Source organism: Canis lupus, chromosome 10 (assembly GCF_048164855.1).
Source record: "Canis lupus baileyi chromosome 10, mCanLup2.hap1, whole genome shotgun sequence".
Classification (NCBI taxonomy): Eukaryota; Metazoa; Chordata; class Mammalia; order Carnivora; family Canidae; genus Canis; species Canis lupus.
The window spans coordinates 4,390,222-4,402,749 of NC_132847.1; the positions used below are offsets into that span (position 1 = coordinate 4,390,222).

At 47.7% G+C, this 12,528-nt stretch overlaps 1 protein-coding gene and 1 long non-coding RNA gene across 2 annotated transcripts; one reads left to right on the forward strand and one right to left on the reverse strand.

The window, feature by feature from the left end:
* Nucleotides 1–1,758: 1,758 nt before the first annotated feature.
* On the forward strand, nt 1,759–4,297 carry LOC140641156 (transmembrane emp24 domain-containing protein 9-like). Its single transcript, XM_072840582.1, has 5 exons — nt 1,759–2,029; nt 2,421–2,521; nt 2,848–2,973; nt 3,517–3,663; nt 3,802–4,297. Exons 1-5 carry the CDS (start codon nt 1,900–1,902, stop codon nt 3,949–3,951), a joined length of 654 nt encoding a protein of 217 aa, XP_072696683.1. The 5' UTR covers nt 1,759–1,899; the 3' UTR covers nt 3,952–4,297.
* Nucleotides 4,298–5,911: 1,614 nt separating this feature from the next.
* Nucleotides 5,912–7,672, reverse strand: LOC140641157 (uncharacterized). Its single transcript, XR_012037666.1, has 2 exons — nt 6,610–7,672; nt 5,912–6,478 (listed from the first exon to the last, which is right to left on the reverse strand). It is a non-coding gene; the product is annotated as an uncharacterized lncRNA (long non-coding RNA).
* Nucleotides 7,673–12,528: the final 4,856 nt, after the last annotated feature.

The window sequence follows — 12,528 nt, forward strand, 5'->3', positions numbered from 1 at the left end:
TGCTTTCAGTGGGTTCCTAGAGACCAGGAGATAGGTCTAATTAATTTTAATTAATTAATGTGTCAGATGCCTGGACGTCCAACTTGTGTCAGACGCCTGGACCAAAGTCTGTGTCAGCAAATGCCTGCCACTTATCAGCTGGATGATCTTGGGCAAGATCAACTTTGCCGCTTTTTCCTAGCTATTAAACTGGAATAGCATTACAGTCTACCTAATAATTTTTTTTTAATTTTTTATTTATTTATGATAGTTAGAGAGAGAGAGAGAGAGAGAGAGAGGCAGAGACACAGGCAGAGGGAGAAGCAGGCTCCATGCACCGGGAGCCCGACGTGGGATTCGATCCCGGGTCTCCAGGATCGCGCCCTGGGCCAAAGGCAGGCGCCAAACCGCTGCGCCACCCAGGGATCCCCTACCTAATAATTTTTAAAAGATTAATTCAGTTAGTGAGTTTAACAGTGATGAGAGCAGTGCTTGGCACAAAAGAATAAAAAGGATCATCACAGGGGCACCTGTCTGGCTCAATTGGAAGAGCATGCAACTCTCGATCTTGGGGTCATGAGTTAGAGCCCCATATTGGGTACAGACATTACTTAAATAAGTAAAATCTTATTTAAAAAGGACCATCATCGGGGATCCCTAGGTGGCTCAGCAGTTGAGCACCTGCCTTCAGCCCAGGACATGATCCTGGAGTCCCAGAATAGAGTCCCACATTGGGCTCCCCGCATGGAGCCTGCTTCTCCCTCTGCCTGTGTCTCCCATGAATAAATAAATAAAATCTTAAAAAAAAAAAAAAGGAGCATCATCACAGGTTGCTGAATAAACTGAGCATGTTTATCACCAGGCACTAGGAGGTGGAAGACTTCATCCCACTACTTGGGTTGGGCTACAGCTTTCTATTGATATGTTTAGGTCTACACTGTTCTACTCAGGGCACTGTGTGCTTTGGAATTCTAGAGATTTGCTTTTTCTGGGTCCCCATTTTGTCATGTTGGCTCCACTCTCCCACCCCTTTCAGTTGTGCATCCCTATCCTTTACCAGTGGCTTTCCTGCCATCTTCTCTCCCCTCCAGGCTCACCCACAACCTCTTTTTAGTCTTTAGTGCAGAGAAAAGTACACTAGATGATGTACTCCCCTGTTCAAGCAGGCCTGGCACCTCCTGTGCCCTCAGATTCAGCCCAATTACCTCCACCCTCTAAGTTCCTATAGCTTTTCTTCCCCTAGTTCCTTAACTCGCCTATTGGCTGTTAGGCAATCCTAGGTCCCCCTACCTAAATTATTCTCGTCCCTCACTGCGCAGGGAGATTTTAACCATCCTTCAAGGCTGGGGTCAAATCTACCTCTTCCATGAAAACCGCGACATTTCCCCCCTGCCCTTCCTGAATTACTGCTTCAGATTCAACCCCACGGGGCTTCCCATTCCATTTCTCCAGGTCTCCAGGTCCTCCCCAATCAATTCTAAGGTCTTCTATGTTCAAATCCAGGTCATACATTTCCCATTAATCGCGCATCCTTTCAGCACACATCTTGAGTGGCTGCCCTGCAAGTTGCAGAGGGCAAACCCTCTTCCCCCTCTGAGGCTGTGACCCCAATCAGGAAGATGGGCTTACAACACCTACGCTCCCCAAGTTCCTGCGCGGAATAAGAGCCACGGGCGGAGAGCGCTCTAGAACCTGGCGGCGATTGGGTGGAGGGCTCGCCTGGCCCCTCGGCGGCGAGGGTAGGCGGGAATGCGCCGTGGCTCCTGGGAGTTGTAGTCTACGCGCGAGCTCGCAGTCTCCGCAGCCTACGCGCGGAGACCGGTGGACTCGCCTGGGAAAGTGGCGGGGGCCTGCCGGGCTCGAGGAGCTGGGCCCAGGGCTCGCCCTGGGCGGGAATGGGGCAGAGCTCAGGCAACCGGTATGGCCCTGCCGCTGCTGCTGGGGCAGCTGCTGGCGCTCATGGGCCACGGGGGCGCGTTCTACCTCGAGGTCCGCGAGCTGGAAGAGAAGTGCTTCATCCAGGAGATCCCCGATGGTACCGTGGTCATAGGTGCGCGCACCGGCCACTCCCGGCCTTGCCCTCCCTGCACCCAGAGTCCTGAGAGGGGACGGAATGGGGCGCCGTGGCACCAGCTCAGGCCCGCGCCTTCCCTTCCCTGCTGGGGGGTGGGGAGTGGGCTGGGGCCGGGGAGAAATGAGTGGACAGCAGTCTCGCCAAGGCATCCTCTCTTTTGCGTGTGCCGGGGCTGGGGGAGGGGCGCCGAGGAGGCACGTCTGATTCAGACTCGATTGATGGCAGAGAAGTGGGGCTGGAGAGGGGAGGAGAAGGCAGAGGCCCTTGGTCAGGCCCCTCAGACTCGAGATCCTTCTGTTCCTCCCCCGACCACCACGACTCGGTCATGGGAATGGATGCGAATACACCTCCGTTGCCTCTCCATTAGGTAATTACAAGACGGAGCTTTACGACCCTGCTATGGAAAAGTATCAGCCCTCCCCACAGTGGATCAATTTGTTCGTGTTTGTGAAGGACCCCGAGAACAAGGTGAGGCAGGCCTTTACCCCTTGCAGCCCCCCCCCCCCCAAAGGCCACGGGTCAAAGCATAGCCCTCTCTAATCCTTCATTTCTCACGGAAAGATCAGTCTCCTCACAGGCAGGTAGCTCAAGGAGGGCCATGCTCTTTGCAATCTGTATTCTGTATTCTGTACTGGCAATGCTGGCATTTGAGACTTTATGGCCAAACCCATGCCATTTCCCTCATACTGACCCCTCTAGCCTGTGGGGGTCTGCACCTGGGATACTCTCAGAATTCTCCCAGAAGCAGGTACATGGCTAACTTCTCTGTGCTCACTGGAGGTTGCTTCCTCTAGAATCTTCTGGCCCGGCAGTATGGCCCTCAGGGCAGCTTCACCTTCACCTCCCAGTCTCCAGGAGAGCACCAGATCTGTCTCCACCTTGAGTCCATCCGATTCGCCCTCTTCTATGATGGCAAGCTGGTGAGTGTGGCAGGGGGGTGCTCCACCATCCCCAGGGGCTCAATTTCACAGCCTCTAGAATAAGAAGGGTGCAGGGCATGCTGCCTATTGAGTTGGGCTGGGACTTTACCTGAAGTGAGCATACCAAGAACAGCTCCTGAGGACGAAAGGGGATCTTGGGAGGGAGTCACTTGGACTTAAAGCCCTCCCTTGGCTCCCAGCCATCCCTAGGATAAAGACCAAACTTCATAATGTGAAGTTCAGAGCTATTCTGCATCTGAGTCCTTCAGGGCTCTCCATTGTCACCTTCCAATATAGAACTTCTAGTAAACTGCCTGTTTCAGAGTCATACCTCTATTTCTCTGCACATGTCCCATCCTTTGTGTTTGAATATAGAACTTCACACAAGTAGAGTCCTGATCATCTAGAGCAGGGCCAGTCACTAAGTCGGGGTGTGAGGAATGGAACTGCCAGTGTCAGGCCCAGAGTGGGATGGAGGACTAGATTTCAGGCAGGTTCATGGAGCTAAGCTCTCTGACCCCCATCCTGATTCCCCTGTTCCAGGCCATTCATTTGGATATGCAGTTAGGTGAACACACCAATGATTATGTGGAATTTGCAGCCAAGGACAAGCTGACCCAGCTGCATCTGCGTGTACAGCAGCTTGTGGAGCAGGTGGAATTGATCCAGAAGGAGCAGGAGTACCAGAGGGTGAGGGGCTGGGTTGGGACAGTTGGGACAGGGGATGTGTAATCTCCTGGGAGGTGGCTCTTCCAGCTCTTCCCCCAGAGAGGGTGGGGGTAAAATTCAGTTCTAGACAGGAGTATTCTTCCTTCTCTCCTTCCACAGTGGCGAGAGGAGCGCTTCCGGCAGACCAGCGAGAGCACCAATCAGCGGGTGCTATGGTGGTCCATTCTGCAGACCCTCATCCTTGTAGCCACAGGTGTCTGGCAGATGCAGCACCTCAAGAGTTTCTTTAAAGCCAAGAAGCTGGTGTAGGTGGGCCCTGAAACCTAGCCCCAACTCATTCTCCTTCTCTTAACTGATGGAAAGTGGCCTGCCCTGGTCTGTTTCCTGGCTCCCAGTCCCCCAACCCTGCAGGGGTTCCTGGTACTCTCAGGGGGACAGAGGACTGCTTTGAACTGGTTTCTCAGCCAGCACTTGGGACAGGAGGGGTTTTCCATACACACTTGGTTGGGGAGCTGCAGGATTCTTTGTGGCTCTGTGCTTCGGAGGAGAGTGAGGGTACCCCAACCCTCCCCCGCCCCCACCAAAACTGGATAGATGAACTAACCCAAGATGGAGAATTAAGAGTGAATATAAACTGCAAACTTTCTGACCTAAACATTTATTGCCTCCTGCTCTGCAATTCATTCTGGTGTTTTGTTTCTAACCAGATATTAACATGCTCCTCATGCATTGGGGGGGACTGATCCCAAAATGAATGATGTGAAGAGTTTATACTCTGAAAGCCTTAGCAACCTGTGGAGCCCTTTCCAGAAAAGTCCAATTTGGGCCCACCCTATGGGTAGCCTGAGTGCTGGTGGTGATCCTGTGCCTCTTTCTGGGCTCGGGTTCCTGTGCTATTTTACTCCAGTTACGTGGACTGCTGGGTTCTTCCAGGAAGTCAGATGGGCACCTCTGTCTTCCTAGTATTTTTCAGGCAATCTGTCTCTCTCTTTGTGATGTCATAGGTTAATTTTTCCAGGAGATGCTTCTTTTTCTCTTTTTGAAAATAGGATTCCAAGTAACTGTTTCCATTATAGTCAGCATCTCCTCCTTCACAAGTGCACACAAGTGATGGCCAGACATCCATGTACCTACTGCATCTGCCTGATCTAGCCCACATTTTACTTCTGCTGGTTGCCCTGTTGGAATAGTCATTTCTCACGTGAATCTGACATTTTCTGTTATAAGGAAATTCACTGGTTGGTACCCTCGACAAAATTAAGTCCAAATCACCAAGGCCCAAGATGTCAATAAAGGGAGACTCCCCATGAGGAGAGGGATGTCAGGACAGCTCCAGCACTTGGCCCTGGAGACAGATAGACCCTACCCTAAGATATGCTGGAGGAACACGGCCAAGTCTTGGAGGTTTGCTCATTTGTGGGTGTGGTCATGACTGGCCTCTGGAAAGTATAAATAGACTGACCCGAAGGTTGGGGAGGGGCGGGGGGAACCACTGGAGAGTAACCTCAGACCAGAGTGTGTGATCTTAGCGCCCATTACCCTTACCTGAAGGGGTGTGTGTGGGAGGGTGCTCTGCTCTCTGCCACAGGAGAAGTAGAGTGACCCAGACAGGCACATTCTTGCACATGGAGCCTATGGTCTGATACTAAATGAGGCAGGGCTAGAACAACAGATAAAGGTGAAGCATGCCTCTGAGAAGGGTATGCACTAAGAATGACATGATAAGAGCTCTGGCCTAGTCTAGATGGTCAGAGAAGGCTGCTTTTTAGAACTGCATTCATGATTAGTCGGAATTAGCTGGGGGAAGTGTGTTCTGGCCAGAGGGAGTAGCACATGCAGGACTCCTGAGGCAAAAAAGAATATGGCAATTTGGAGAAGCAAAAGAAGACTACAGTATCATGATCCTGACTCGAAGACCACAGAACAGATCCGGTGTTCGCTGGGAGTATGGGAGGTGAAAGCAAACCTGCCTTCAGAGCCACACTGCCCACCCAGCATGACCTACAGAGAAGGGGCTTCAGCAAGTGTTGGGGGGAGGGGGCGCTGGAAGGAAACAAATTCGGGCTCTCAGTGCCTCAAAAGTTGGCAAACAGAGCCTTAGGCATCTCGCAATACTAAAAGGTCCAGAGCCTGTCTGAGAACTTTCTGGGGCAGGAGTGAAGAGTCAGATGAAGCTGACATGTGACTGCTCTTGGGAGGGCTCTATTCAGAGCTCCTGCCATGTCAATTCTTCTGGTGTGATTTATTTTTTTTAATGAAAGGTGACAACTAAAGATTTATTTTGCTTTATTTTAATATCCCTATTTATCGAAATTCAAAGCTGCTCGTTCGTTTGGAAAGCACCCTGTTGAACGACCTCCTAAAGCCTATACGTCATAGGTCACAGCGTGAGAGTTACCACAATTCTTTGATGGCCAGCACCACAGTGAAGGTGTGCACCAAGCACACCTACAAGGCAGGTGAGTTTCCACTTCACAGAGCAGGAGAAAAGGCTCCGGGCAGGTAAGGGACTCGACCGAGTCCTGCAGCAGCCGGCAAGAAACCGAGAGGAGCCGCTAGCCCTGCAGCAGCCCAGGTGTGGCCTAGAGCGAAAACCCGGGATCTTCTCACCAACACCCCAAGTCTCTTCAGCAGTTTGGCGGCTGCCGCGAGGAGGAGCGGAAGTACCCGCGGCCGCCGGCTCTGGCGCTCAAGTGCGGAGCGCAGGGCTCGGCGGGGCTGAGGGGCCGGCTCACCTTGTCCTCCGGGTCCTTCACCTCCACGAACATGCCCAGCCCGGGGGTGGCCGGCTGGTACTCCTCCCGCTGCTTGTCATACAGCTGCGTCCGGTAGTTTCCTGGAGGGGAGTGGGGCGGACCCGGGTCAGACTAGCGCCAGGCGGGGTGGAGTCGGCTCCCGGCGGACGCCCCGCGCCCCCGCCCCACGACCGAGGAAGGTCTCGGTCCCGACTCCCCCTTCGGCCCGCACCTATAACCATGGTCTCGTCCGGAATCTCCTCAATAAAGCACTTCTTTTCGGTCTCCCCGATGTGGAAGTAAAGCGCGCCTCCGCGGGCCGCAAGCACGTCCTCCCACGCTCGCTCCGCGTCCGCTCGGCTCCGGTCCCCGGGGCTGCGGGCGGCGGCACCACGTCAGGCGGACGCAGCCGCACGGCCTGCTGGGGCGGCGAGTCCCACCGCCCGGACTACGCGGCCGGGGTGCGGCAGCCCAGCGGTCCTGGGTACCGGAGCCGCTTTTGCTCGCAAGGGAGCCGGAACTCCGGAATTAAGACCTTGCTTCTGTTGACTGTCGTGGTGGCCGGAGAATGGTAGTGATGATCAGCTTTTCACAGATGCTGCAAGTAACGCCGTTTGTTTGTGGTCGCAGAGTGAATCACGAACAGATGTAGGATTGAAATAGAGGCTCCCTGACTTCCTCTGCATCTATGCGTCCACGCTCCGGGCTTGCTTCCGTTTTTAAAATTTAGCTTTGAGGGGGCCTGGGTGGCTCCGTGGTTAAGCGCCTGATCTTGATTTCGGCTCCCTCTTGATCTCTGAGGTCCTGAATTTGAGCCCCATGTTGGGCTCTAGTTGGATGTGGAGCCTAATTTAAAAAGCAAAAAATAGGGGTGCCTAGGCGGCTCAGTGGATTAATTAAGCATCCGACTCCTGATTTCTGCTCAGATCATGATCTCAGGGTCCTGGGATTGAGTCCTGCTCCTGCTAGTGGTTCCTAGTGGGGTCGGCTTTAGATTCCATTTGCCACTCCCCTTACCCCTCTCCACCCTCCTCCCCCATTTCTCTCTGGCACACTCTCTCACTCTCTAGGATAAACAAATAATTTTTTTTTTAAGATTTCATTTATTTATTTGAGAGAGAGCGCGCGCGAGAGCATAAGCAGGGGGAACAGCAGGCAGAGGGAGAGGGAGAAGCAGGCTCCTGCTCAGCAGAGAGCCTAAGGAGTCGCTGGAAACCAGGACCTGAGCAGAAGGCAACTACTTAACTGACTGAGCTACCCAGGTACCCCAACAAATAAAAAAAAATTTTAAGCAGATAACAACACCCCCCCCCCACTTGAACTTCAAAAAAATGACACAAATAGTGCACCAACTAATTTTGGAAAACATTTTGAAAAAAAGCCTAGGAGACTCCCTTTACCACTTCTTTGCCTTCCAAAACCCAGCCACTCCTAAATCGGGTCATAGAAGTTGGAGGTTTTCTAATTTGGGTTCTCTTTGTTGTTTTGTTTGGCCCTGGGGAGGGAATGAGGGAATTTAATGAGGATGTTTTGACATTTCCCCCTCATTGGAAGTCTTTATCTCATTTTTCTTAACAGTAGCAATATAATATCAGTTTGGTTCATACAGTACCTTATTTTAAAATTTTTATTTAAGGGACGCCGGGTGGCTCAGGGTGTGATCCCGGGGTCTGGGATTGGGTCCCCGCATCCGGCTCCCTGCAGGGAGCCTGCTTCTCCGTCTGCTTATATCTCTGCCTCTCTCTCTCTCTGTGTCTCATGAATAAATAAATAAAATCTTTAAAATAAAATAAAATTTTTATTTAAATTCAATTAATTAACATATAATGTATTATTGTTTTCAGAGGTGGATGTCAGTGATTCATCATTCTTACATAATAGCCAGTGCTCATTACATCACGTGACCTCCTTAATGCCCATCGCCCAGTTACCCCATCTCTCCACCTAACTCCCCTCCACCAATCCTCAGTTTGTTTCCTATGGTTAAGAGTCTCTTGGGATGCCTTAAATGGCTCAGTGGTTTAGCCCCTGCCTTCCGCCCAGGGCATGATTCTGGAGCCCTGAGATCGAGTCCCGCGTCAGGCTCCTTGCACGGAACCTGCTTCTTCCTCTGCCTGTGTCTCTATGTCTCTCCTGAATATATAGAAATAAAATAAAATTAAAAGAGTCTCTTAATGGTTTGTCTCTGATTTCGTCTTGTTTTATTTTTTCCTCTCTTCCTCTATGATCCCCTTAAATTCCACACGAGTGAGCTCATATGATAGTAGTCTTTCTCTGAGTGACTTATTTTGCTTAGCATAATACCCTCTAGTTCCATCCATGCCATTGCAAATGGCGAGGTTTCGTTTTTTTGATGGCTGAGTACTAGTCTGTTGTATACACATATCACATCTTCTTTATCTATTCATCTGTTGCTGGACCTCTGGGCTCTTTCCATGGTTTGGCTGTTGTGGACATTGCTGCTATGAATGCTGGGGTGCGGGTACCCCTTTGGATCACTACATTTGTATCTCTGGGGTAAATACCCAGTAGTCCAATTGCTGGGTTGTAGGGTAGCTGTATTTTCAACATTTTGAGGAACCTTCATACAGTTTTCCGGAGTGGCTGTACCAGCTTGCATTCTTACCAACAGTGTATGAGGGTTCCCCTTTCTCCATATCCTTGCCAGCATCTGTCGTTTCTTGACTTGTTCATTCTAGCCTTTCTGACTGTGGTTTTGATTTGTGTTTCCCTGGTGCTAAGTGGTGTAGAGCATTTTTTGTGTGTGTGTGTTGGCCATTTGTTTTTTTTTTTTTTTTTTTTGTGTGTGTGTGTGTGTGTGTGTTGGCCATTTGTATGTCTTCTTTGGAGAAATGTCTATTCATGTCTTCCACTCATTTATTGATTGGATTATTTGTTTGTTGGGTATTGAGTTTGATAAGTTCTCTCTTAAAAAAATTATTTGTTTATTTATTCATGAGAGATACATGTAGAGAGAGAGGCAGAGACACAGGCAAAGGGAGAAGCAGGTTCCATGCAGGGAGCCTGACACAGGACTTAATCCTCGGACTCCAGAATCATGCCCTGGGCCGAAGGCAGGTGCCAAACTGCTAAGCCATCTGGGCATCCCTATAGTTTGATAAGTTCTTTATGGATTTTGGATACTAACCCTTTATCAAATATGTCATTTGCAAGTATCTTCTCCTATTCTGTAGGTTGCCTTTTGGTCATATAGTACCTTATTTTTTAATCATTCCTCTGATGAAAGTGGTTAAGATTTTTTTCCACAATTTTTTTTTTTTAGTGATTCATCAGTTTATTTTATTTTTAAATTTTTTTAAAGATTTAAAAAATTTATTTATTCATAAGAGACAGAGAGAGAGAGAGAGAGAGAGAGAGAGGCAGAGACACAGGCAGAGGAAGAAGCAGGCTCCATGCAGGGAGCCTGACATGGGATTCGATCCCCTGTCTCCAGGATCACACCCTGGGTGGAAGGCAGTGCTAAACCGCTGAGCCACCTGGACTGCCCTCCTCAGTTTATTTTAGAGAGAAAGAGCAGTTACATATGAGCACATGAGCGGGAGAAGGGCAGAGGAAGAAGAGAATCTCGGGCAGAGGAAGAAAAGAATCTCAAGCCGACTGTGCTGAGAGCAGAGCTGGTCACGGGGCTCAATTCCCCTATTCTGAGATTACAACCTGAGCCAGTGGTTTAACTGACTACACTACCCAGGCGCCCCCCGCCCCCCAATTATTTGCACTTACATATATTGCTGCGATAAAAATTTGTGTTCATTTTATAAAAAAGCAGTACTGCAGGACATAGTTTTTTGATAAAAGATCATGAAATTGCCCTTTCAAATTTTGTACCAAGTACAGTTTTAGCAACATGTGTCATAGTGCTTAATTTCATGCTCTGGTCAAACACTAAACCTTTTTAATCTTTGCAAAACTAGTGGGTGAAAAGTTGTATTTCCTTTTGTTTTCTGTTTAGTTCCTTTCTTTCTTATCCTTTTAATTTATATTTCCTCAGATACTAAGTGTTTCTTCTTGGTCATTTGATTTCTTCTGTGAATTGATGGTTGTATTTTTCTTAGTGCTATTATAACAACATGCTATGAATGCTGATGTAATTAGCAAATGATTGCATAATTAATGAACGATAATATTTTATAATAATAGTTTGTAGTATTTTTAAAATTAAACTTTTTATGTTGGAGATAAATTATAGGTTCACATCCATTTGTAAGAAACAATGCATAGGGATCCAGTGTACCCATTACTCAGGTAACCCCATGATAACATCTTGCCGAAGTATAATGCAATATCACAACCAGGATACTGACATTGATACAGTCAAGACACAAAACATTTCCATCACCACAGGTTCCTCATGTTGCATATTGAAGCCACACCCACTTCCCCTCTTCCTTCACCCTCTCCTTAACCTCATACAAGTAATCTGTATCCTCCATTTTTGCAATTTTGTCATTTCAGGAATGTTATGTAAGTAGAATTGGACAGTGTGCAACCTTTTGAGATTGGCTTTTTCATTGAATATAATCTTCTGGACATTTATTCAGCTTATTGCATGTTTCGACCACTTTTTTTTTTTAAGATTTTATTTATTTACTCATGAGAGACACACACACAGAGAGGCAGAGACAGACAGAGAGAGAAGAAGGCCCCATGCAGGGAGCCTGACGTGGGATTCAATCCTGGGTCTCCAGGATCACGCCCCGGGCCAAAGGCAGTGCCAAACCGCTGAGCCACAGGGCTGCCCCAACTGCTTCTTTTGATGGTAAAGGGTGACCATTACACATAATGTACAAAGATATAATTCTGTGATATCCATAAATGAAAGGGTAAGAACAGAGCTTTTAAAGGAGCAAAGTTTCTTGTTTTAAAGATTTTATTTATTTATCTATGAGAGACACGCGCACACAAAGAGGCAGAGACACAGGCAGAGGGAGAAGCAGGCTCCATGCAGGGAGCCCGATGTGGGATTCGATCCCCGGACCCCAGGTTCACACCCTGGGCCAAAGGCAGGCGCTAAACCGCTGAGCCACTCAGGGATCCCCAGGAACAAAGTTTTTGAGTGTTGCTGGAGGTAAACTCGGTTAAATTCAAATTAGAATGATAGAGCTGCGATACAAATGCCATTCCCATGGTAACCACAAAGAAAATAGTGAGAGAATATACAAAAGGAAATGAGAAAGCAATTTAAATGTTTCATTACTACTAAAAAAATTAAACACGAAGAAGACATAAAATGCAAGACATGAGGGACCAAAAAAAAAAAAAAAAAAGCTGTAGAGCAAATAGAAAACAAAATAGCAAAATGACAAAAATAAATCCCTCCTTATCAGTAATTGCTTTAAACATTAGTGGATGAATCTCTCCAATGAAAAGATAAAGACTGGTGAAGTGGATGAAAACCAGAACCCAAGTATATATGTTGTCTATAGTAGCTTCCTTTAGATCCAGAGACACAAGGAGGTCTGAAAGTGAAAGAACGGAAAAGGATCTTCCACAAAAACAGTAACGAGAAAAGAACAGGGAGACTCTACTAGGATCAGACAAAACAGACTTTAAATCAGAAAGGATTACAAGCTATGGTAATTACACAAAGAGAGTCACATAGATCTATTGGTCAGGATGGAGATCCCAGAAAGAAACTCACACTTTTTTTTTTTTTTTAAACCCACACTTATATGGTCAACTAATCTGCAGCAAAGGAGGCAAAAATATATGATGGAGAAAAGACAGTCTTTTCAATAAATAATGTTGGGAAAACTGGACAGAGACATGTAAAACAATGAAACTGGACCACTTTCTTATACCATACACAAAATAAACTCCAAATGGATTAAAGACCTAAATATAAGCTCTAAAATCATAAAACATCTAAAGGATAACATAGGCAGTAATCTCTTGGGCATTGGTGTCAGAAACATGTTTATGGAGGGGAAAGGAAGGCAAGACAAGACAAGGGAAACAAAAGCAAAAATAAACTATTGGGACTATGTCAAACTAAAAAGTTTTTTGCACATCAAAGGAGATCATCAACAAAATGCACAGGCAACCTACTGAATGGGAAAAGACATTTGCAAATGTCTTTAATCTGATAAGGGGTTAATATCTAAAATATATGAACTCATACAATTCAACACCA

Excerpts from the sequence above, each read along its gene's own strand:
- LOC140641156 (XM_072840582.1), top strand. The coding sequence starts at position 1,900 with ATGGCCCTGCCGCTGCTGCTGGGGCAGCTGCTGGCGCTCATGGGCCAC. Across the intron at positions 2,030-2,420 it reads CGATGGTACCGTGGTCATAG|GTAATTACAAGACGGAGCTT; the intron begins GTGCGCGCACCG and ends CCTCTCCATTAG. Across the intron at positions 2,974-3,516 it reads TCTTCTATGATGGCAAGCTG|GCCATTCATTTGGATATGCA; the intron begins GTGAGTGTGGCA and ends CCCCTGTTCCAG.